General features: G+C 40.9%; 1 protein-coding gene across 1 annotated transcript; it reads left to right on the top strand.

The window, feature by feature from the left end:
- The first annotated feature begins 544 nt into the window (after positions 1-544).
- On the top strand, positions 545-24921 carry YWHAQ (tyrosine 3-monooxygenase/tryptophan 5-monooxygenase activation protein theta). The gene is made up of 6 exons (XM_009639804.2): positions 545-566; positions 665-1049; positions 18789-18912; positions 21272-21435; positions 21811-21906; positions 22978-24921. Exons 2-6 carry the CDS (start codon positions 756-758, stop codon positions 23035-23037), a joined length of 738 nt encoding a protein of 245 aa, XP_009638099.1. The 5' UTR covers positions 545-566; positions 665-755; the 3' UTR covers positions 23038-24921.
- The last annotated feature ends 790 nt before the right edge of the window (positions 24922-25711 follow it).

Here is a 25711-nt window from a genome sequence, read left to right as displayed (position 1 = left end):
TCCGAGCTCCCCTGGCCTCGCTCGCCCCGCGGAGCGCGGGTGCCCGAGGGAGGCGGATCCCGGGCCCGCTCTGCCAGCCCGTTGGGTTTTAACCCCTTCCTCGCCTCCCCAGGGACGAGCTGGTCTCCCTCCCTTTTATTATTTATTTTTTCCCGCTTGCCCCGGGTTTGGCATCCGCCTTTGGCTCTCACCTGCGGGGCTCGTGGCGCGTGGGGGAAGGGCTTTGGGCAGCCCCCCCCAGGCTGGGTGGTAACTAGGTATCCTTCTCCAGGTCCCTGTTAGACAGCATATTAGTATGTTCACCTAAGGTGTGGAAGCAAAGCAGCGTGAGGACAAAAAGTCTGCTCTGCTCTGATGGAAAAATAGTTATTTCCAGCCTTGGTCTTAAGGCTGCTGTCCCTTGGCTAGCGCTAAGCGTGCCTTCCCCAGTTGGGTTTCTAGGCCGTGGTTTCCCTAGGGGTTGGACCCTTGAGACAAGTGCTTCTCCCCTTAGCCCTGCATGGAAGGGCAGGATGCTGCAGTCCCATCCGTCCAGGAGAAACACCCCGGGAGATGGGGAAGGGGAGGTGAGACTCGCTGTGATCCTTGTTTTTTGGTGGGTGGCGTAAGGTCATGTTCTATAGTGTTTTTTCCTAGTGTCATGGCTACTGTCTTCTTCTGGCAGGTTTTGAGGTGCATTCTCCTGGTGATAGTGTGACGTCCCCAGCTTCTCCTGCTTTTGCTACTATACCGCTCTTGCCCCACTGCCAGCCACCATGGATAAGACCGAATTGATCCAGAAAGCCAAGCTGGCTGAGCAAGCTGAGCGCTACGATGATATGGCCACCTGCATGAAGGCAGTAACTGAGCAAGGTGCTGAGCTGTCCAACGAGGAGCGCAACCTGCTCTCAGTGGCCTACAAGAACGTAGTGGGGGGGCGACGCTCTGCCTGGAGGGTCATCTCTAGCATTGAGCAGAAGACAGACACCAGTGACAAGAAGATGCAACTTATCAAGGACTATCGGGAGAAGGTGGAGTCTGAGCTCAGGTCCATCTGCACCACTGTACTGGTGAGTGGGGACTTTCATTCTTCTGCTTTTTTTTAAGAGAAAGAAATACAGTATTTATGTGTGCTGCTGTACAGGGGAATAAGACTGGGAACTTGACTGGGGAACATCATGAGAAGTGTTATGCTGGGGTAGGGGAAGTCAGTGCAGTAACTTCTGCAACTGTTACGTGGGTTACTGTGAGGAGGAAGATTGTCTGCACTACACTGTAGGCCCCATACGTGTAGAGATGTTTGAGACACACGTTCAATTTGAGTGTCTATTTGGAGTATGTTTTTGGATGGAGTGATCCATATGCAGTATTGCACTAGGTAATTGCAGAGAATTTAGCCTCGTGCCTGTTTGTGCTGTGGCTAGTAAGCTTATCTATTCATGAGATAAGCTGAAAAGAAAATGAGAAAATGCCTTTGTTTTTTCAGATCAGAGCTAATAACCTGTTAAAAACATTTGAAGTAACTAGGTGTGCATTTTGTTTACTTCTCGTGAAGAAAAATACACTCAAGGGGTCTTTAAGAGACATTTTGAGGATTTTTTTGATATATGATTTTATAAAGCAAGACCTATATATTGAAGATAGGAAATAAAGACATGTAGAAATTGGCCTTGTCAGATTCAAGCTGACTTCTCAGGGGAATCTTTAAGATGAATTTGTAATAATTATGGAATAACGTAAAACCAAGGTGTGAAGACTGTCATGACACCCTGAGCATGCATCAAAGCCCAGGAATTCATTTCTGTACAAGCAACAGAATTCCAGATGCTATCGATAGTGAAACTGTGCTGCACTGTAGTGGGAGCTGAAGAGACGTGTGTCAGCAGTGTGGAGGCTGTTGAACCCTGTTCTTACATGACCAGGGACTTGTGGCTGCAGGAAGCTGCACATATGTAATGCAGTAGTAATTGTATGGCAGATGATCTTCAGTGGTTTATTTGCTCTTGGTTACTTTTTTTTTTGATGTCTAGTATTACTAACATGAGAACAGGAAAAAGCAAGTTTATAAGGAAATAAACAATTTTGAGGTAAATGTGTCCTCAATTGGTTTAGGAGACCTCAATTTAAAGCTTGTCTGGTTTGCAAGTAACTGAATTTGCTTCTTGATTAAGTGTTCTGGCTTACGTACAAAGGAGTACTTCTTTGGATTGTGCTGAAAATACCTGTATGCTGCTTTGCATGCTGCCACCTAGGTTTTGGATTTTTTTTTTTCTAAATCAATCAGTCAAAATGAGTTACCTTTGCTTGGAAATAATTTGGCAATTTATTACCTTAATGAATCACTTGAGTTAGTTCCTTAACACGTTTAAGAGTCTTCCAAAGAAGCTCTTTCTGCAGATACAGGCGTAGTTAAGTTGTAAAACTTTCACCTTTATGAAAATGATGTGACTTGTGTAGGGCACTGATTCCCGTTTCCTGTGACAAGTTTTTCACTAGAACCTGTGTGATGGGGTGCCAGCAGTTTTCACTCCTCTCGATCTCCTCTACTCAGGGCCCCACTTCAGGACTAACTTCTTGGGTCCTCAACATAAAGCTTACTCTTCAGACTTCTTAATCTCCCCCTGTCCTTTTACCAAACCTAGTTCTTAAGAGAAGGTTATGCATCAAATCTCACACTGGTTGCCATGCCATCTTGACAAGGAGCTTGTGCTTCCACAGGGAGATTGAACGTCTCTGAACGATAGAGGTAGCAAGCCATTTCACCAAGTGTCTATACAGAAATTATTCCAGTCGCATCAAATGGTGGACAGCAGGTAGTCTGCTAGCTGTGCTAACACAAACCTCTGATGCAGGGAAAGCAAGCTGCTCCTGTGCTAGCCGAAATTTTCCCTGCATTCTAGTCTTTCTCTGTTCTCAGCGATGACCTGGTTGGCAACTCTCCCCTTCTCACCTGGAAGGCCCCAGGAAGCAGTGAAGACCGAAACCTACAGCTGTGTGTGCTTTTCCTGTTCAGCCCTGCTGGCAAAGATGTGCCTTCCGTTGGTAGATGTCAGCTATCTACTGCAAACTTTCCGATTCTTACTCTTCCTTTGAGGGCCATGTGCAGTTACGTTCTGTTCTACTTCTCTCCTTTTCCTCCTCCATCTACCACTCCTATGATCCATGAGTCAGCATCTGAGAGGTTGGAACTCACTATGTGCAGGCACTACAAAGGATGGGTTTCCTAAAGCTGAGCCACAGTGTGGTTTTGACTTCTTCTTTGAATGATAATTTCTTCTTTACTAATGCTATAGTAACTGCTTGTAGCTTTTTTAGATCTCTGAAGTTGAATCTCAGAGATCCTTTTTTAATTCTAGGAAGGCAGCAAAGCTGAAACAACTGCTGGCAAGTAGTATGGAAAGGTTGCTTGTCATCTGGAGTATTTGGATTTAGCAAGGGTGGATGTGTTGGGTGGAGTGTGACTGCTGTTAGTCATACTACTAACAGTTTTTTCAAAAGGCTTTTTTTTTATATTACTGGTATGGCACAGCTTTCCAAAATGAAATATATCTGCTGTTGTAGAAAATTTAATTTAGAAATACTGGTGCTAGCATTATACTATTAATTTTTTAATAAAAAGGCAGCAACACTGAGTCTGCAATTACTTCTTTTCCTGTAAAGAATGCCTCAAGATATTTAAGTAAAGTATTGCTTTAAGGCATGGTTTGATAAGGAAGTTAAATTTAATCACCACTAGAATACAAACATCCAAAATTATGTTGCGATATCTATATGTAGATACATAAATAAAAATAAAACTTTTACTAATTATTTAATTAATGTAAAACACCATCAGTATCAGGTAAGATATTCCATCTCATGCCAAGCAGTGAACACATTTTACAAGTAGGAGTAGATGTGATCTGAACCCTTTTCAACCGTTAATTTTGTGACTGGTCTTTCAGATGAGAGTGGCTCTTTAATGAAGAAACGGTATGACTTTGTCAAACAGCTTGCTTGAATGTTTGATTTGAAAGGTATGCTAGGAAGTTTTATTGAAGTCCTTTTATTGATTGACTAATTTTTTGGTAATGTAGAGAATTAATGTTGAATCATCCCTTATGAATCAGTCAAAACTGTTCTTGAAACTCTCTTGTCCTGGAATAAAGACACAGGTTGGTAACTTAACTTTTTTTCAAGGTAAAGTTGAACTATGTTATTTCATATGCTCTCTGAGCACAAAGTTCATGTTTCTTTATATGCTTGGAGTGATTTCAAGAAAGGGACACTAGATAATGCAGAAGGGATGGGTGCAGCAGCAACTTCGATGTAATTCATGAAATAACTCCTGAAACTTTGAAGATGAATGTACAATATAAGACTAATGCTTTGTTATATATACACTCTGCTGTTTAGTGACATCAGATTTTCAAGAAAGTCACTTTTGAATTGGAACTTCTCTGGGGGAGGAGATGAAACTGCTGGGTTTTCCGAGAGCCTCAGTCCCTTTGCATAGCAATAACTCGTGTTGCATTCAGACTCCTTCATTCTTTAGTGAGAACTAGCGTAAAGAAAGGCAGGACATCAGCCCTTGCCTGGAAGCAGTTCACTCTCCACCTGCAATTTGAGGGTTTTTTGGTGTGTATTTAGTAGGGTTCTACATATGTTCAGTTTCTAGGTCCTGATGTTGTTGGAGCTCTATACAGAGCAATAGAGATGAAATTTGATAACAACTTGCCCACAGTTTAAAACTTGATGAAGATGTAATGGCTAAAATCATTAGGGCATGGAAACAACTGTATCTTGATGGTTGGTTATTCCTTATGTCTCTAGCTGAAATGTAAAAGTTTGGTTTAATATGCTTTTAAGGTTTTGCGTAGAAAAGTTATATATATGAGGGTTTTCAGTTGTTTCCAAGCATCTATTGTTATGATGTCCTCTGTAAACAGTTTTATGTTGCGCTGTTGAGCCCATGTTGCTCTGTTTTTCTAGAAATGAGCAAGGGCATCGTGAGCTTTTAAAAGTGGACTGACAGTAACATTATTTGTGCTGTTGGTTCCTTTCTGTACCCGGCGGCAGTGCCTGCAATGAAATAGTCTTGAGCTGTAATGTGTATCTTATTTCAATTTTTACTGTCTTAAGGTTGAGAGGATGCTTGTAAATGTTTGATCTTCTGTGAGATTGCAGTGTTAATTGTTGAAAGCATGTATTAGCGTGTTGCTCTTGCCAGCTCCCCTTTCCTTCCTTCCTCCCCCCCCCAAGGTTGCAATGTTGTTGCTACTTCTGCTTTGCATAATTAAAAAACAATAAATGCTAATAAAAACAAGGGTAAGAATCTCTGTATGCTTCTGATTTTTATCCATTTTGTAGATCTAGTTCTAAAGCCAGTCGCTAAAAGAAACAAAATTCCCCATACTAGAAGGAAGCGTTCAAAGCAGCTTTTCTCAACAGCAGTAGTTCATCGCTTCATTGAAAATGAAGTTGTTTTTTTTTCTTGCAGCAGCAAATAGATTCCTTATGTCAGCTGAAATATCTGATGTCAGATGATAAATAAGCTTTGACCATAGCGCTGTTTTTTCCCTAATGTTACCTTTGGCCTACAGAAAAGTGAAATCTTGTTTTTTATTGTACATGCAGAAATTTGGCAGATTCAGTAAGTATCAGCTTGATGCTGCTATATGAACAATTTGCTAGAGTTCCATGTCTTGTGAGTTCTAATTCTTTGCTTTCCTATCATCAGTGGACGGCCAGAGCTTATACAGAAATAGGTAGCGTTGTAGAGGTGAAACTGGCATCTGAGTACAAGGATATTAGTCTTGACACTGGGAGCTATGTAGTTTTATTCTGAAGGTCAGGCATACTAATCACTTAATGCTACTTTTGGACTTGTGTTCGTTGTCCTGATAGTGGTTGGGATAGTGTTTCAAGTATTACTTTTTTTTTTACCTTTTGTGAATTAAAGCAAAGGCTATCGACTCGTCCTTTTCAAGTAACTAAAAGGACTAGCTACTTCATGACTCAAAGCCAGACCTTAAGTTGGGAATGTTATTTCTTGGCAAATCCAGAATTGTGGAGTGAATGTTAAATGAATGTTTTAATTCGGAATAACAATCATCTTTTTGTTGAAAGGTCATATGTGGGGAGAGGGTTGGTTCACCTTTATGTTAGCACAGCTTAGCACAGCTTCTACCAAATGTCAACACATTTGTGATAAAAATTGTGGTACTTTAAGCATGAATCTTTTCTAGTGTAATATGCTTGAAACTTAAATTCATTATCTGAACTTGACTTATTCATAGTTGTACCTTCTCTTGCATCAGTTTTTGCCCTTTGTTAGAATCTGCTGCTGGAATACTATACTTTTGTGCAAGGAAAACTGAATCCGTTTCTAAGGAAGGACTAACACTTGCAGAAACAAAGCCTAGAACGCACTGAGATTCCTGAAGCCCAACTAAAAATAGTTCAAGGAGTTCTGATGGTAGCTGAGGCCCCCATCCCATGCAGTCATTGCTTGCTGCCCCCTCCCCCTGCAACTGGATACTGAACTTCTAAAGCATACAAGCAAGCTAGTGAAGGATGCAAGATAAACAGCAGCAAGGTATTCTGCCTGAGGTTCTGAAAACTTGCCCCATTATGTTATTTGTGTGTGCAGTCTTTTTCAGAAGCTGCTGGGATGAGTTTAGATCACTGATTTGATTTGCATGGATATCTCCATCTTTAGGTAAAGCTGAGAATAGGGTTAACTTACGTCTGTTGAAAGTAGAAAAACCTGAACATCAATTTCTTGTTTAAGAAATGACCACCAGAGAACAGCACTTCTGCAAAGTCATAGCTCCTAACAGCTCTGCAAAGCCTGTCCTGAACGTTAACATCCTGTGAGAAGCAGTATGTGGAGTAATTGAAAATAGGAAATCATAATATCAATGCAGGTGACCAGCTGTTGAGAATGGGGTAGCCAGAGCCTTATTTATGTCTAGTGCCAAATAATATTTTTTTTTTTTTTTTTAAATGAGGTTAAGCTATGGATTAACTAGCATGGTAATGGGAGATACCTGGTTTTCAGAAGAAGGTAGTGAGGAAAATGGGGGCAGGGCAGAATGACATGCACAACTAGTAAAAGCACATGGATATACTTTCTTCATAAGTTTGGTAGGTGAAGGTGTGTTCTTGATTAATCAATATTTTCTTATTTGTGTGGATCTTACCCCTTTTTTTAGTTTTATGCTCTTGGTCTTTGAGAATGATGGGCCTAGCGTGCCCCTAGATGTTACTTGCTGTTTGTGTTTAAGTGCTTTTGTACTTGACCATAAACTTGAAGCTAATCTTATCACAGGCTGACTAGGTAAGGTAAGACAGTTCTTGAACGCTGCATTTGTGGTACTCACTCCATATAGCTCTACCAAGGCTTGATGTTTACAGGTTGGTCCTCATCCTTTCTGGGTCCCAGGATGCTGGAACCAACATCAGAATGCTCCAGCTGAGCATGCAGCTGACTTGGAAGCTTGTCATTTGCTAATTCACTCTGTACATCTGAGTAGCAGTTCATGTGAACTGGGCACTTAGACATGGGAGGCAGTAAAAATAATGTAAGTGCTGAGTTTCACATCCTGTGGTTCTGTGTACCCACCAAAACATCAGATGTAAAGACCTATGAACTAGAAAGTCCTGAATTAGCTGTGATTTTGCTTATGCCTTCCTCTTAATTTGTTAAAGGAATTGAGGGTTTGATTTACCAGTTTCTAACACTGATAAAGGTTTATTCCTTGTTCTAGCAATCTTTATTCTGTCAATTTATACGATCCATCCACTGAAGTAGTTGGATCTAGGAGTCATATTAGGCTCTGGAAACAGAAAACTTTCCGTTTGCTCTGATTATAGATTTTCTAAATACACTACATACGTTCTTATCAGACTGACAGCCTCGTGTTTCCTGGATAAAGCTTCTTCAGGAAGATATGTTCTGGAGTTGAATACACTTGCAAAATTCTTGTAAGCAGAAATTGTTTTAAATGGAAGTAGGTAGCAGGGCCTTAGCAAGAAAGTAAAGGTTCGCTTGCTGTGAGAAATTGTTAAAACAAGGTTATCTAAAATGTTGGCTTCTAGTTTTTGTGACTTGAAGGTTAGACTTCATTGTTGCGGGGTTGTCTTGTTTGGGGAGTAACAAATTATTGGCACGCTCCTAATACACTGAATGAAATAATACATCTCTGGGTTTCCTTCGAGGTGAAATTGGACAATGCAAGAGGCTCTTCAGCTGCACTGAGCGATGGGAAGAAAGTGCATCTGTTCCATTATCTTGCTGGATTTCAGTGATCACAAGCCTCTGATCTAGAGCTCCCAAACAGAGAGCAGAACTGAAGCAAGTGGAACTTTTAGGCCCTCCAGAGTTTATTTATTAACATGAAAGGCTGGCTTTAAAAATCAGTTATTTGCACGAGGGCAACATACCTTAAACCCATGTAACTCCTGTGTCCTGTTGTTCATTTTGAGTATTGTTAGTCGAGATATATCTTAGTCAATCACTTAATCATGCCTTCAGGGCTTCTGTAGCCTCAGAGCACAGAAATGTTTTTAAATGTCAATTTAGACCTTTTTGTTTGATTCTGTCATATTATGGAAGATCACAAATGGAGGCTGCTGGAAGAAACTTCTGGGTAGTCAGGATTCTGAAGGGAAGAATTTAATGTCAGTAATGCATGTTTACTGAGAGGAAAATAACACTTGAAGTATTTTGAAGAATTAGAAATACGGAAAATGCAATCATAGAAGAATGTTAGAATCAATTTGAGATAAATCTGTCTGATACCAAGAAACTTTTCCTGAAAGCTTTTGGCTGTGTTGTCTGGCCATTACTTCAGCAAAGATTTATAATTATTGAAAAGGGGAATGACTTTTTTTTTTTTGAAGACTCATTTCTACATTTGGCAGGGGGAAACTGGAAAACTTGAGGCTTTTCCATAAAAGCTTGAGTAATTCTTTGACTACCAAACTTTGTTGGTTTTGTCTGATGAAAATCTATAGAAAGGAGAACTTGCATTTCCACACACTTCTAGTTCCTGACTTACATAGTTCTTTAGGGACCACAGAACTTTCTAACTTCTTGTTTTAGGACAAATGTATGCAGTGAAAGTAAATTCTACATGAAATTAATCTCAACCCCAGGTGGGAATAGTGTGGGCAGATGTGCTGCAGCTCAGGCTTTCAATGCATCTGTTAAGTGGGATTCCAGATACTTCATTCAGGGCCAATCCTAAATATTGACTGCCAGTTTTTAAAACTATGTAGACAAAGACTCAGAACTAAATGGAAAAGACGAATTAGGTCACCCTCTCCGTTTCCATGCCAGGTACGTTCGTCTCTGCTGTTGACAGTGCTTTGTCAGGTCATCTTAAGGCCATGTACTGGAATTTCCTCAATGTGTAAACTGAAATACTAATTGTCTTAAGAGGTCTGTATGAAAACTATTTAATGTTCTCCCAAAAGGAGTTGATGCATAGAGCTTGAATCCAGAAGGATGAAGAACTTACTTGTGCTGAATTACACTTTTGAAAAGTAAAGTGATCTTACTGCTGCAGCAGGGGACTCTCCCTTTCCTGTCGAGAAAACAACTGCTGAATGTTAAAACACACTTAGGTTGCAGTGAGTCATACTGTGGACTTTGGACTCACTGATTAAACTTGAAAGAGTTGAGAAGTCTTCATACCAATTTACTAGACAATTAAAACAGGCAGTCATTTGTGAGTAGAAGCCTTGCTGAAAGGTCTGAGCCTACACTGATCATCTGTGCTGTCAAACACTTCAGAACATTTAATGTGTTTAAATTCACATTTAACAGTTATATTAAGTGAATATATTGGTCTGAGTTGCCTCACCAACTTCTTAGCTTTACTTTTTGACTGCAGTTACGGTGGAAACTGTTTTTCTGAGTGCTGCTAGTAGGTGTGTTTTCTCATATTGGAGCTGGATGGACCTTCAGAAATAGAGACTGAAGAATTTTTCCAAGTATTTTGAACACTGCAGCCCTGGCTGAATTTATGTAATGTCACACACTTCGTATAGTGTGCCTGTTGGATACAAGCTGCTCATCTTCTACATGGGACTGTGATGTTGAATCCATGTTCAGGGTGGTGAGTTAACTTGCTAAAAAAAGTGGTGTTGATATGTACTCTGTGCATGTGCATTATTTTTAAGGAACCTTGTCTCAAAATAGGTTTGTTTCGAAATGGTTTCTTCACTTGCATGTGATCATTTGGTTCTGCGGGGTTTGGCCAGCAAGTGTATGCTGTTATAGGCAAGTACAATGTTAAGTAATTAAGAGTTACTTGCTGTCACCCATGTAACATCTGTTCTGGTGGCTAGCTTCAACACTCCTTAAAAAAAACCAAACCCAAAAGCACTTAAAAGCTCGAAATAGCGAACATTCTGTGTCAGCTCAGGAAGGGCAAGAACACCTAGGAAACAGCAATAAGACTCAATCTAGTCTCTGTAAGACCTGTGAAAATCCGTACCCTATGGAGTGGTAGCACCTCGTCTGCTGGCAGGTCTGACAAGCACTTGGACAGCAGAGAGCTGCTGAGCAGTTGATTGGAAGTTCAGGCTGGTAAAAGACCTTTTTTTTTTTTTTTTTTTTTTTTCCTTTTTATCATTGAATTTTTTCCATCATGGGGTGAGGAGGAATTAACTTTTTTCAATTATATGCATTGATATTGATTAGTTTGGTTTTGTACCAAAAAAGAGTAATACTATTGGATTTTATTTTCTGTAGAGAATAGATTTTTGTGTCATATGAGTTAAAGCCCAGGAGAGGACTTTGTCTTAAATTACTAAAACCTGCACATACAAATTACTTCCCGCAAACTGTTACGTTGCTTGCTTTTAAAGAATAGCATTTAAAATCATATGTCTGAAAGATGAAAATGGTGTTGGAAGAAGGTATTTAATCAATTTGAAGTAAGATATATGGGCCTTAGGCTCAAGAATATTGCTGAAACAGTCTGACTTGAAAATCAAACTTTATATAAACTTTATTCACAAAACTCTATGCCAGCAATTTTGACCATTGACACACTGCTCCTTGCTAAAGATCATGCAGCAGCTTATATTTATAGGGGCAAACTTTCGGAGAGCATTGCTGCTTATGATGGTTGTTTTTATGTTTGACTTTTTTTCCTCCTGGTAGAGCAAAAGTAACGATGTACAGTATTAAGTTGGTGAGAAATGCAAATGGCAATGTAGAACAGTCTTTTAATAGTATAACATTAAATAACTTGGTGCTGGTGATGTGACCCAAACATGTTGTAGGTGTTGACATCTGAGTGATGGTGGCACTGTAAATATTTTGAGTTACTTCAGTTTGCCACACTGAGAACTTCTGTTGGTACCTAGGCACATGATAGCTTTAGCTTGCTTTGGAAATTGACCTTAAACTAGATTAACCAGGTCAGCTCCAGAGATTATCTGCTGATCGCACATTCATCCTCTGGTATTGAATGGGTAGGTGTGAAGAATATATCTATTAGCTAATGGTAGTGGTATATATGTGGAGACTTATATATTTGCTTATCTTATTGAAGTCCAATTCTAAATGGTGCAAGTGCTGGAGGCAGCTCAAGGGTCAATCTGGTATTCAAGTTTTTTTTTAATTCATCTTTGCTGTCAGGGTTCTTTATAGCTGAATATGTGGGAAGAGAGAACAGCTCAGATCAGATAGTGGTGGTATTTTTCTGCCACTTGAACCTACCACATAGTTAAATTGTACGGAAAATACTTGTGTACACTGTGGTTGAACTTGATGTCTCAGTCAGTCTTGCCTTTTAAAATAGGCTTAGATGGGGGAGGTTGGTGGGAATTTCTGTTGCGATGTCAGCTTTTAAAAGAAGGGGCTGTCCTGAAAACAGATAACAGAATGCCTATGTGGAGTGGGACTGGTACACGAACTGCAGGGGATGTGTGTGTGGTGTACGTGAGGAGAGGCTGGCTGGATGCATACACAACAAACAATTATGAAGGAGCCGTGTCTTCGGGGAGCTGCTTTGTCTGTACCAGGCACTTCAAGTAAAGATATGGCTGGCATATTCCTTCAGGGCTTGGTTTTCATAAAGCTGGAATAATGGGGAAGTGACGAGAGCAGATGAATTAAACTGAGTATTTCTGGCTCAGGTTAATTGCAGTGGTCTGAAATTACAGCGGCGTGTTCAACCCTTGTTCCTGCTTAAGCAGAGGGGAAAAAGAGACTAAGAAAGGACAGTTACTCAGTTGGGAAAGAACAAAGGTAGAACTGGAGAAGGATCCATAAAGGCAATTGAAATGTAGCTTTCTCTTGGCATGTAAAGGAATAAGTCTGCCAATGGAGAGAAAATTAAAAAAAAATAAAATAAAAAATTCAGCTTTAAAGGAGAAAGTGGATTGCTGCCAGGCTCCCCATGGCTCCTTCAGGCAGCTGCGGATCTGTTCCAGGGACCAGTAGCCCTTTGTTGCTGGCATCTCTTTTAATAGCTAAATAAATAAGTCTGCCTTCTGTAGGAGGGGAAAATAATATCATATATGAGAATATGATGCTATTAGGATGGCAAGAGTATTCACAGCACACTGTGAAGGTAGAACTAAATTGATATGGGCAAGCAATGCTAATGATAAGTGGGGTGGGAAATCCTGTCACCCCACAGAAGGACCAGTGTGCCACTTGAGAATAATGTATCTGGGGGGAGAAGCAGCAGGTGCCAGCCATTGCTGCAGTGCACACCGATCCTAATGCAACCGCTCCAGGGCACGGAGGGTCTGCCTTGAGGACAGAGTCTTGATTCCTGCATCTCTGTACTACTCATGGTTCTGAGAGTCACCCACCAACAGGCTGTCAGCTTGAACATCATGTGGCTTTTCATGGCAGCATCTGAGGCACATTTGATGTAGTAGAGCACATAATTGCTGGTTGTTCAGGTCTTGGTTTAGAAGGTGGTAAGAACAGGCACAAGTTCTTAATGACAGTGGCAACTGTATTTTGATAAATAACTTTCTCTGAAAAACAAGTGGTGGGTGTGTTTCATAGAATCTATTGGTTGGAAAAGACCTTTAAGATCAAGTCCAACCATATCTGTCCACTACTAAATGGTGTCCCTAAGCACCTCGTCTACCGTTCCAATGCCTGATAACCCTTTCAGTAAAGAAATTTTTCCTAGTATCCAACCTAAACCTTCCCTGGCACAATTTGAGGCCATTTCCTCTTGTCCTATTGCTTGTTACTTGGGAGAAGAGACCTACACCCACCTAACTACAACCTCCTGTCAGGCAGTTGTAGAGGGCGATAAGGTCTCCCCTCAGCCTCCTCTTCTCCAAACTAAACAATCCCAGTTCCCTCAGCTGCTCCTCATAAGACTTGTGCTCCAGATCCCTCACCAGCTTCGTTGCCCTTCTCTGGACATGCTCCAGCACCTCAATGTCCTCCTTGTAGTGAGGGGCCCAAAACAATGCAGCATGGTGAGGCCACACCTCGAAATGTCAAGTACAGGGGAAGGATGACTTCCCTGGTCCTGCTGGCCACACTATTTCTGATACAAGCCAGGATGCTAGTGGCCCTCTTGGCCACCTCTGTACACTGCTTGCTCATATTCAGCTGGCTGTCGACCAATACCCCCTTTTCATTCTGCCATGCAGTTTTCCAGCCACTCTTCCCCAAGCCTGTAGTGTTGCATGGGGTTGTTGTCACCCAAGTGCAGGACCTGGCACTTGGCCTTGTTGAACCTCATACAACTGACCTCTGTCCATCAACCCAGCCTGTCCAGATCTCTCTGTAGAGCCTTCCTACGTTCAAGCAGATCAACACTTCCTCCCAGCTTAGTGTCACCTGCAGACTTGCTGAAGGCACAATCAATCCCCTCATCCAGGTTGTTGAGGAAGAACTGCCCCAACACTGAGCCCTGATTAACACCACTTGTGACTGGCTGCCAACTGGATTTAACTCCCATTTACCACCACCTTTTGGGCCCAGCCATCCGGCCAGTTTTTTACCCAGCAAAGACAATGCCTGTCCAGGCCATGGGCAGCCAGTTTCTCAAGCAGAATGCTGTGGGAAATGGTGTCAAAGGCTTTACTAAAGTCCAAGTACGCTACATCCACAGCCTTTCCCTCATCCACTAAACAGATCACCTTGTCATAGAAGGAGATCAGGTTATTAAGCAGCATCTGCCTTTCATGAACCCTCGTTAACTGGGCTTGATCTTCTGGTTGTACTGGACGTGCTGTATGATTGCATTCAAGATGATCTGCTCCATGACCTTGCCCAGCACTGAGGCCAGACTGACAGGCCTATAGTTCCTCAGATCCTCCCTCTGGCCCTTCTTGTAAATGAGCATCACATTTGCCAACGTTCAGTTGAGTGGAACTTCCCAGTCATCCAGGACTGCTGGTGGATGATGGAAAGGGGCTCCACCAGCTCCCTCAGTAATGTTGGGTGGACCCCATCTGGCCCCATGGACTTGTGTATGTCTAATTGGCCAAGCAGGTCACTAACCATTTCCTCTTGGATCATGGGAGCTTTGTTCTGCTCCCTGTCTTCTGGCTCAGGGGGCTGGGTACCCAGAGGACAGCTGGCTTTACCGTCAAAGACTGAGGCAAAGAAGGCATTAAGTACCTCATCCTTGACCTCATCCTTTGTCACTATGGTATCCCCTGCATCCAATAAAGGATGGAGATTCTACTTGGCTCTCCTTTTGATGTTAATATATTTATAGAAACATTTTGTATTATCTTTCACAGAATTGGCCAATTTAAGTTCTAGTTGGGCTTTAGCCCTTCTAATTTTCTCTTTATGTGACCTCACAACATCCTCATAGTCCTCCTGAGATGCCTGCGCCTTTTTCCAAAGCTCATAGACTTTCCTCTTTTTTTTTTTTTTTTTTTTTTTTTTTTTTTTTTTTTTTTTTTTTTTTTTTCCCTGAGATCCAGCCAAAGCTCTCTGTTCAGCCAGGCCAGTTTTCTTCCCTGATGGCTCATCTTTCGGCAAATGGGGATGGCCTGCTCTTGAGCCTCCAGTATTTCCTTATTGAAGAGCGTTCAGCCTTCTTGGGCTCCTTTGCCCTTTAGGACTGCCTCCCAGGGGACTTTGGGAGGGGTTTTTTTTATTTGCTCTTTGTGAACATGGATAGCAGTCTACTGTATTGGCTGACTTCATCACAGAATCATACCTGTGGCAGTGCCTGTCTCTCTTTGGGTAATATTTATCATAGTAAAGTGTTGAGGTTGGCTGAGGTATGCTTCATTGCTCAGGTTGCCTGTATTCATTTTATGTACTATCAGCTAATGTTTAACATGAGGATTCCTGGCTGATTGCTGTCTGATGGAAAGGTAGAAAAACCCAAGTGGGGAAAGATGGAGAACAGATGTAGGAAATCTTGAGTTTTCCTGGCTGTTACTGACTCACAACAGTGTAAAGTAAATAATTTAGCTTACTGTGCTATCTGCTCTCACTGCCCTGCCAACATTTTGTCTGGTAGAGGGAGGGTAGGATGCCTTCCAAGAAATGATGATAATGTCCTGAGATGAATGGCTCTCTAAGTGTACCAAATACATTATTGATTTGAAAGATAATGTCTGGATAGATAAATAATTAGCCTTACTCAAAGTCTGTTTGTATTCTGTTCTATCCTACATGATTCATAAATGAGATCTTGTTCCATTTAAGGCTATTAAAAAAAAAAAACCAAAAAACTAAAACTGGATACATAAAGTCCAGAGTGAGGATGTTCCACCCTAGCTGATAGAGGCACAGATCTCTCCCTTACCGTGTGCTGTGGTAAAGATTAGGAAGGAGGTCCTCGAGATGAACCAGGAGTTGGGAGCTGCTGACTGGGCAGCTCAGCCCATCCAGCTGAGGAGTGCCTAGGAAATAAAGCAGTGTATGTAACCCACTCTTTGCTGTCTGAAAAACTATGGCTCCCTCCCAGCATCTGCTTTTTTCTCTTAAGTTTTTCAGAAATCTGCACGGAACCACCAGTTTTCATACCTGCATCTTCAGGATGGACTGACACACAGGCTGCAGCGCTTGTGGTAGGGCTGGGGCCATGGTAAAATCCTTTTGTGCTCCTGGAAGAAGTGTGTGGCCTACCCCATCTGAAAAAAAAGTGGACATCAATGGTCTAGGGAAAGCTTGGCTTAAATGAGATGCGCTAAAGCTCTCTTGTGAACATTATTTAGTGTACCTTAGATTCCCAGGTGTTGGTATTTTTAAGTCAAAGCAAGCCACATCAATTACTCACGGTGCTCTACTGCTAGAGCTGCCTCCAAAGTCAGAATTTTGTGATAAGATCAGTAATGTTTTTTGTGTGCTAAGTTTACAATAAATCCTTAGGTGTTTGGAAGGCATAGAAGAAAAATGCTTGCTTGTTCCCTTGTTGATGTAGTTGTACCATCTTGAAAAGTTCTCTTTCAGCATTTAAAAGAAAAATCAGAGAGAGTTTTGTCAGATATCTGGTTTAAAATCCCATACAAATTACCATTCTTGGTTGTCTGGTCAGTGCTCCTTAGATGGTGACTCAGTTTTTCACATCTAATCTGAGCACATGGGTAAATTGCATCTCAGATGCTTAATGCAGTCCCAACCTTGGGATGGCCTTTAGAGGCTGATACTCTTTGATCGTAACTGATCAAAGGAACCTTTCTCAACGTAGGTGCATTACCGGTCAACTTTCATCATTCTGGGTGGTTTCTTGTAAAATCAAACTTCTGTGTTAAACTTGAGGTTACTGTATTGTCATCTCTGAGACTTTGAAACTGGTTTGTGTAGTGTTGTGCTTTTATGGCTGGCATTGACCTCTGTCACAGGAGAAAAGCATTGGGCCAGAATGTGAAGTTTTTCTCATTGCAGAAACCTGTAGGGTGGGAATAACTCATTCTAATACGGGAATGACTCATGCAAAGTAACGGTATCAATATGGGGTTTTAATACCCATCTGCCTACTATGTCTTAACTCTTGTTTTGAAACATATCTAGGGTTTTGCTGCTCTTTCCATAACACCCATGAGCATTCCATATGCTTGCTCAAGCCCTTGTATGCTTCACTGTGTTAAACTGTTACACAAATTCCCCACTTACTCCTATGCCATACTAGCCAGTGTCTAGTCTTTGGCAGTGGTTTTCTAGCATTACAGAGTCCTAAAAAAATACCTGTTTCTGATTTGGTACGTGGAAGGGTATGTCAGGCTGGGTATCATCTTCCCCTCCTGCTGTTTTCTCTGGGGTGGTAATAAGAGCACTTGTAACTCTTTGCTGTTTCTTAATGCCCTGGTAGGGGGATCTCTGAGGGGAGCTTGTCTGTGGACCTATATGCAGTATTACATCCATGGTAAGCATGCTGCATGGACGCAAAAAATCTTTTTTTCACCCAATTAGAAGTACCCTACTACAAGTGTTGGTTTAAAACAATTGCCAGCACCTCAAATGGACTTGGAATGAGTAAATGCTTTCAGCTGGCTTGCTCTGCTACCGTTGATTATTAAAGGAAGTAATAATGGTATGGTGGTATGCACAGGGAGTAGGTTCGTGTCTAAAATTAGCTTGTTTTGATTACAGTGCTACAGTTGCTAATTAAAATGCTAAGGGGTTTTGCCCTGAAAGCTTACAGTTCCTTGAACGTTTTCTTTGTAGCTGCTTCATGAATTTGGATACCTGTTCCTGTAACAAAAATCTGACTTAACTAGCCACAGTTTGCAAGCTTTGTGGAAACTTTCTGCTGCTTTTATGACCTGTTTATTTTCCAAGTAGCTGAATGCAGATCTTTATCACTTAAATTCTTAGCATAAAGTTGCTCCAAGTATTGTGGGGTTTCCTTGAGACTGTTTATTCACATCTTTTGTCAACTCCAGAGAACATGGTTTGGTTGTGGTAATGAGTTGGGTAAAATCACCAGGGCTCGGGGACAAGGAGGTCAGCCAGAAGCGGCTCTCCTCCTTGTCAGTTCTGTGAAGTACCCCCTTCACTGGGGGAAAATCCTGTACCTCTTCTCTCCTTCGTCTTCACGCCTATCTTGGAAGAGCTAGGAGGCATGGCAGCCCTGGAGAGAGACTTATCTCCTCTTGCTGGAGGCTTGTGAACCTTTCCCTGTCCCTCTGGTGACCAGGTAGGAGAGCTGCGAGCAAGGGGAGCTGACTAGCAGCAGCAGCTCAGGGTGTGCTGGGGAGCACTGTATAGCTCTTCCCATTCTTGGGAGAGGCAGGGCAGACACGAAGGCTGCCTCCCTGCTGCGCTGGGGCAGGTGCCACTTTACAGCTTTGCAAAGAGCTGGTACAGTTTGGTGAGGCTGGTTACCACCTAGATGGTTTCGAATCCTTGGCATTCTGTGGTAAGTGGGCTGGAGATTCTTTATCATGAGTCTAGAGTATGCAATTTAAACAAAAAAACAGCAGACTTGTTTTTATTTTTCTCCTGTGAAGTGGGAATAAGTTCTTACTTACAAATAGATTTGAAACTTTCTGCATAGTGTTTCGTTTTTCCAGTAAAAGCTTACTCATTTGCAGCAACGTTTTTGAAATGAGAAGTGCATATCCTGAAACTGAACTTGGTCCTGAAGCTATATGCCAGTAAACCTTTTCTTGTGACTTTTTCTGCAGCCCGGTTGGATGGCTGACTGATCACCTTAACGTAGTCTCTAGCTTTGTGCCTTCACACAGTTTGTTTAAATAAGTGTGCATCTATCTAAAATGCCCTCAACTCCGTTTTCCTTTTAGGAAACATTTGAGTCAAACATTACAAACTTTCTGAAGAGAAGAAAAATAGATTTAACTTAGCTGCAATAGTGTGTGCAATATGCCAATGTCTCTTGTTGTTGTTGTTGTTTCAGGAGCTGTTGGACAAATATTTAATAGCTAATGCAACTAATCCAGAGAGCAAGGTATTCTACCTGAAGATGAAGGGAGATTACTTCCGATACCTTGCTGAAGTTGCCTGTGGTGATGACAGAAAACGTAAGTACCTTGTGGTCTTCGGGTCTTTAATAGCTAATGAACTTCAGTTTTGGGCCATAGGCGAGGGAACAGTAAATGGCGTACATGTGCCAGTATCTTACTCTGAATTCACGTGAGTTAGCTGGGTGGGAACAATTACATTTCAGGTGAAAATCTCCACTGTTCTTACAGACAGAGAGTAAAATTCTGAATAGACCTTAAGTCTAGTGTGCCAGGGAATTTTAGCTGGTGTTCTTGTCATCTGCCCTAAATTTCTGAATAGTTGTTCCATAATGCTTATTCAGAGCTTCTGGAAAACAATTTAGGTGAAGGTCTGCTAACATACTTAATGTTGTTTGTTTGTATTTCGTTACTAAAATAAAGTTGGTGAGGAAGAGCAAACGGGTCTCTGCAACGTTTTTTACTCCATGAGGGAGTCCTGTTGATCTATAAGTTCTAACCATTTCAGTGTGAGGCAGACTTCATTGTAGCCACCTAAGTTTATAAAGAAGCAACTGACACTGGGCATCCTAGGAATGTAGAACATTCCTAGAAGTTAGAACATGTGCATAGGTGGTTGTAAGTACCTCAAGAAGCATTTTGGGGGAGGATTTTAACTTTCTGTTTAGAGGATGTATTAAATTAAGTATTAGAACTGTCTTGCAAGGTGCCTGTTGTGATGTTAAAAACTCTTGGTATGGCATAAGCTAGTGATAGATTTCTACATAATAAACTAAAATTAGTCCTGGAGTGATGCCGTGACACAGAAAGAAGATGGACTGTTGGAGCAGGCAGAGCGCTGCAGTGACTGTCCCTTGGTGTTGGGCATGGTAGGCATCTGACAGTGTTGGCTGGTTTAAACCAATTGAATTGCAAAGTGGGAGGACAGAGCTGATTCTCACTTAAAGAAAGTCTTTGTTAGTCTCCGTGTGTTGTAAGAGCGTTTTAAGTTGAAAGATGAAAATATACAAAACGGAGTAAAAGTCTTTGCATTGATAAGTCGCATTCAGAAATTCTTAACCCTTTACCTGATTGGAATGACAACAGCAGGTCCAAGTGTAGCAGGGAACTCATCTTTGGCTTTCACAAAGATAATCTGATTTATGTTTTGTCTTGAGCAACAGCTACAAATCTGTGGGCTTGTCTGAGCAGAGAAAAAACAGCTTATCTTGGCTAAAAAGACTGCATTTAAAGGGATATGCATGGTGATATGGGTGCTTGCTGTAGAAGGGGGACTGATGGACAATCTTATGAGCAGATCTTGGTGTTCTGCTGGGAAGTTACAGCTTCTGGGTATCACTGTGCATACTTTTTGTGCTTGACTTCTCACAAACTTCTAGGAGTTTCACTTGAAGCTTTTCTGATGTTCCACCTCTAAGCTTCTGTTTATTTTCTCAGCTTCAAATATATTTTATGTACTTATAAGCTAGTTTATTTCTTGCTGCACTTACTAGGGTTTTTGCCTTTTTTGACCTGTTCTCAACTCATTACAGTGTGAATAGTGAAAAACCCAAGTCTGTGTTGTGACTCTTTTGAATACTTCACAGATTTTACCTACCAAACTCTTGGTTTTTTCCAGCACTTTCAGAGCAATCACAGTACTAGCCCCCCCCACCCCCCGAGAGCCATATTCTGAGCTCTGACAATGGCCTTTCTTTTCCTGTGGTCTCCTTCCATTCTGCAGGCACGTTTAGGGTGGCTGTTGGCCCTTTGGTTGTCTATCAGAAGAAAATCCAGAATAGCCTATATATAGTGCTCTTAAAGTACTCACTCTGACCTGGTAACCTCTTTTCGCTGTGGTATTCCTCCCATTTATTTTGGGCGCGACCTTGAGGTTTTTATCTTGTCTACACCCAACTTCTGGAGCCAGACTTTCAGTTTTTCAGAAGCATGCAGTACATGCCTTCCAGACCTTCTCAAGAAGACGTGTAGGGCCTTACAGACAGTAGCCACCTTTACTCTGCACACCCGACTCATATGAGAATGTCCATCCTGTGCAAGGAATGAAGCAGGAGTTCTGTAGAAAAAGTAATGCGCAATTTTATTTTTTTTGTACCTAAAGTATCAAAGGCCGTTGAGGAAATGTAGTCACCTTGGATGTTTGTGTTTACTAACTTCTGTTGTGTTTATCTGTTTCTTGAATACCTTTGCTCTGTAGTAGCTTAATTTGCTCCCTGTGTTTTGTCAGTGTGGCAGCTGTACTGAAATGGGTTTGAAATCATTACCTTGATTAAAGTAAGTGCAGTGTTTTGCTGAGAGCAGGCCTAGCAAAGAACTGTTCAGTCTCCTACTAATGGAGTACTTTAAATAGTCATATCTTTAAAAAAAATACCAAACGAACAAATAAAAAACTAAACTTAATTTCTTGTTCTTTTAACAGAAACAATAGAAAACTCACAGGGAGCTTATCAGGAGGCATTTGATATCAGCAAGAAGGAGATGCAGCCAACACATCCAATTCGCTTGGGTCTAGCTCTTAACTTCTCTGTATTTTATTATGAGATTCTCAACAATCCTGAGCTTGCCTGCACGCTGGCAAAGACAGTAAGTTACTATTTTTTCTTCTGTAGGCCTGCAGGGACAGTAGAATAGAGTTTATGCTTAAAATAATATGAATGACTATTTCCTAGAGTTTATGCAGGAAATTATCCTATTTAATGTATCTGGTTTCCAAGCTCATATTGTTAGTGGGATTAAAGGGGTACAACCAGGCTGGATTTACAATGTGACTTAAACGTTCAGCAACACTGCAAGCTTGTATTATGCCTTTATTATTCTTCTGTTTCAAATAAAGCAATTCAGGTCATTAACTTCTAATGTTGGTTTTCTTTTTCTTTTTTAAGCTACCTTTACTGATAGGTTTATCTTCTGGTTGTTTAATGATCAGTTAATAGACTAAAGATGATTTAATTGTTCTAGGCGTTTGATGAGGCTATCGCAGAACTCGATACACTGAACGAAGACTCATACAAAGACAGTACTCTCATCATGCAGTTGCTTAGAGACAACCTAACAGTAAGTTGTCTTTTTATGTGCTATCTGGTTGTGTAGCCATGTATCTGCATCGTTCAACTGAATTTCTGATGAAACAAAACACTTCTTTCACTCTAGTGCAAAACATAGTGCTGATTCGGGCTATTTACCTTACTGTACCTTTTTATAACTTGGTTTGAATGTAGTGTAAGTTGATGTCAGCAACTTCATGCTGTGTAATCTAGAATAACGGCTTGGGTAGCTCACACTCTCCATTGTTTGCTGGCCTTTTCAGCAGAGGGGGGGCAGGTGCACTAAGCTAACTTACAAGGAGTCAAAAACATGTGATCTGTCAGGGATCCTTACTCAAACTTTTTGATGACTGCCTCAGAAACAAAGTGTCTTTCCTGTTGTAAATCCAGTGCAGCTTGCTTTATTCATTTTCCTGATTTTTCACTTATAAGAAAAGATCTGGAATTTCAGTGTATTAGGAATAAAATCAGTTGACGTTTGATTATGTGTTATTAATGATTAACTGTTTCAGGAAAGTGCCTAATGGAACCACTAGGTTCTATTAAAATACGGATTTAAGGCATTTTTTTTTTTAGGGAATATCCTCTCTGGATTTTCACTGCATTTAAAATTACAGCAACATTTATTATTTTGCAACACTCCTTCAGTAGAAATGTCTTTTATTAGCACTACAAAATGCCTAGCTTCAATAACCAAAATGGTCATCTTCCCTTTCAGGATTCAGACCGCTGCTTTTGAAATTGATGTTGCTCATGAAGCTACCATCCAGACTTGTTGAATGATCTAGTATCAATGACATAGCTCGCTATTAAGCACAAAAGTCTGGACCTGTTTAGAACACTGCTCTGCCTCTAATTCCTGAGGTGCATAGCTAGTTGTGCCCTGTGCATGGGGAACCATTTCCTCTTATCTCTCTCCAAGCAAGTACTGGAAGCCAGGGTTGTACAGTTCCAGTGCACCGGTACTTTGTAGACATCCTTAAGTCTAACTTGTTATAATTTCTGTACAGTTAATAGTTGTCCCTTTTTGGAAGAAAAGCTGCACTTCTGAGAGCTGACACTGTTTTTCTTTTCTTTCTAGTTATGGACATCAGACAGTGCAGGAGAAGAATGTGATGCTGCAGAAGGTGCAGAAAACTAAACTGCACGTGGGGCGTCATTCTCCCTTTCCTTCTCAAGAAACCTTTTTACACGTCTCCATTCCTTATAGCTCCACTTGGATTTCCTATAGCAAAGAAAACCCATCCATGTGTATGGAAATCAATTTATAGTCTTTTCACACTGCAGCTTTGGGAAAACTCCATTCCTTGATTTGTGTTTGTCCTGGCCTTCCTGGTGTGCGGTTACTGCTGTAGAAAAGTATTAATAGCTTCATTTCATATAAACATAAGTAACTTCCAAACACTTATGTAGCGGACTAAAGTGTACCTGGTATTTAAAAACAAATCTGAACCAGTTCCTGCCAGTTGACTGTGTTTTGTATGCAGTAAGATATGAAAATGTAGTTAATTGCAACTAAAGAGTGTTCCACATAGCTTTTAATTCTCCACATTCCCTTCTTATTCTGCAGGGTTTCCTTTCCATAATTGACTTTCACATGCTACTGTGTATTTTTTTCAGTAGGAATATGGAAGTATTGGGCCAGATCAAGTTGAGCATTTCTAGTTTGGAAAATGACAAATTGAGTTGCTTCCTGTATCATGTAATACAGAAGCTTGTGTGTTCAAAAACAGGGGCTTCTCTTAATCTTCAGTTGCTGCTGTTTAAGTTGATATCCCTTCCCAATAAAAGTTCACTTACACTCCTGCCTTTGTAGTTCTGGTATTCACTTTACTATGTATTAGAAGCAGCATGTTACTGCCGGGGTACAGGCAGTGCTTTTTGGCAGACTAAAGTGCATGTCATTTCTTAATACACTGGAATGGGAAAACCAATTGAAGTTCACATGTCCAAGTACAAAATTTAGTACTTTTCCATGCAGGTTTGTGCACATGTGAGAAGGTGTCAAGTTTGTCCAGTGATTGTTATTTAGAGAGTTTGGACCACTATTGTGTGTTGCTAATCATTGATTGTAGTCCCAAAAAAGCCTTGTGAAAATGTTATGCCCTCTGTAACAGCAAAGTAACATTAAATAAAATTACATTTTATAAACCACTTACTGTTGACTTGTAACAATTCCATGTAATCGCTTAAGGGCTAAACTTTAAACGTAAGTATCTTGTGCTAGAAGTGTCTTTCTCAAATCTAGTGCATACTTTTAAAATAGTCTGCTCTTAAATGAGCTCGCTTCATATTTGAACAAAGTGCGTTTTATGAAAATTATCCTGGATAACTTTTCATAGTTAACCTGACATGTGGACTTCTTAATAACTAAAACTACTTGAGCTAATGCCTTCACTTTAATAATGACCTAAGAAAAAATAGCCAGTTTCTATAAAAAAGAAAAAAAAGCCACTTGATATTCTTCCATGGCTTCAAATCTTCTCATCTAAATTATGCATCTTTTGTTATCTCTTGAAATTCTCCAATCTGTTGTGGTTTTTTTCGCTGATGGTCATTATTATTGCAGTATTCCAGCTACACTCTTAGAAATGCAGAGGGATTTGTCCTGCTGTAGAACGTTAGTTTGTGTGCTGCCACATCATAATTTGCTTTCTGTTGTTCTTAGGCTGCTTTTAGTATTACTGTTTCCCCCCATTTTGGAGCCTTTTGTAGTAATACATTGCTCTGCTTTTTTTCCCTTTTTTTTGATTGTTTTTTTTTCCTCCCCACCCCAGATCACTTAAGAGTTTTTTTTTTTTTCCTAAACCTCTACCTCTTAGTTTCCCATGTTGGTGGGTTTTTGAAAATATTTAACTTGTATTAGTGTCCTGGCTAGACAGGATATGACATTATGAAAAAGGACGTGTTACTTCCAGGCTTCTGATGGTACATCTTCCACCTTCCATGTTTTTGTTCATTCTTTGAGTGTGCGCAATGAGTGTTCCTACAATAAAGCTGTCCAGATTATGTGCTTCGATTGACATGCATTGCTTTTTAAAAAAAAAAAAAAAAAAAAATTGTATCAACTCTGTTTTCTTCCTGCAGTCACTTTGAATTGCTGTCAAAGTATTGTGTGGCAGGATTCTACATAAACTCATATGCTTCTTAATCGGTGTTTTGGTTTCATAATTTCTTCCCCTCTCCCATGCATTGCTTACTGATCCTTTGTTTCATGAAGGTGTTTAACTCCCAAGTGCTCTCATTCTCTGGGAAGAATGTTTCGGCACTGACATGTTGGCAGTCAGCTCTGCCTGCTCATTTAGGAGTTTGCTTTCACCGCTGTCTTCTGGAGCGCTGTCTGAGCTTGCACTGCGTTGTCAGCTAACGCCGTTCTCTTGTTTCTTTCCTTTTGCAACTTGTCGAGAAAGCTGTCACATTTTCCTTACAGGAACAGTGTCTGGGCCCTGTATCCAGATGATAGCTTAATTTATTGAATGCTCTTTCTCATGTCTTATCAAGCTGGGCAAATTCAAAGTCTTGTTCATTGCATCTACATTTTGTGCCAAAAATGAGTTGTGAAACCGCAACATCAGCTCTTGAATTTTAATAATACTGAATGCAGCATCATCTCTTCCCATACTGCTACTTCCAGAATTTGGCCATTTATGTGTAATGTTTTGGAGCGGGGAGGGAACGAAAGGTGTGTGGGAATAGGATGATGGTACAAAAGAGTAACAGACCATAATTCCCTAAATTACTCTGCCTAGTTGTCCCCCCTGCCCCCCAGGTAAATTCCATTATTAGCGCAGCACCCGGAGTAATGAGGCGCATTC

Source organism: Egretta garzetta, unplaced genomic scaffold (genome assembly GCF_000687185.1).
Source record: "Egretta garzetta isolate BGI_Z169 unplaced genomic scaffold, ASM68718v1 scaffold15, whole genome shotgun sequence".
Classification (NCBI taxonomy): domain Eukaryota; kingdom Metazoa; phylum Chordata; class Aves; order Pelecaniformes; family Ardeidae; genus Egretta; species Egretta garzetta.
Note: the sequence above shows the minus strand (reverse complement) of the source record. Positions and strands in the feature narration are given on the sequence as shown.

What these genes read in the sequence shown, in the direction of transcription:
- YWHAQ (XM_009639804.2), top strand. Translation starts at nt 756, where the DNA reads ATGGATAAGACCGAATTGATCCAGAAAGCCAAGCTGGCTGAGCAAGCT. An exon ending in CCATCTGCACCACTGTACTG is followed by an intron (nt 1,050 to 18,788) that starts GTGAGTGGGGAC and finishes TTGTTGTTTCAG; the next exon opens with GAGCTGTTGGACAAATATTT. An exon ending in CTGTGGTGATGACAGAAAAC is followed by an intron (nt 18,913 to 21,271) that starts GTAAGTACCTTG and finishes TTCTTTTAACAG; the next exon opens with AAACAATAGAAAACTCACAG.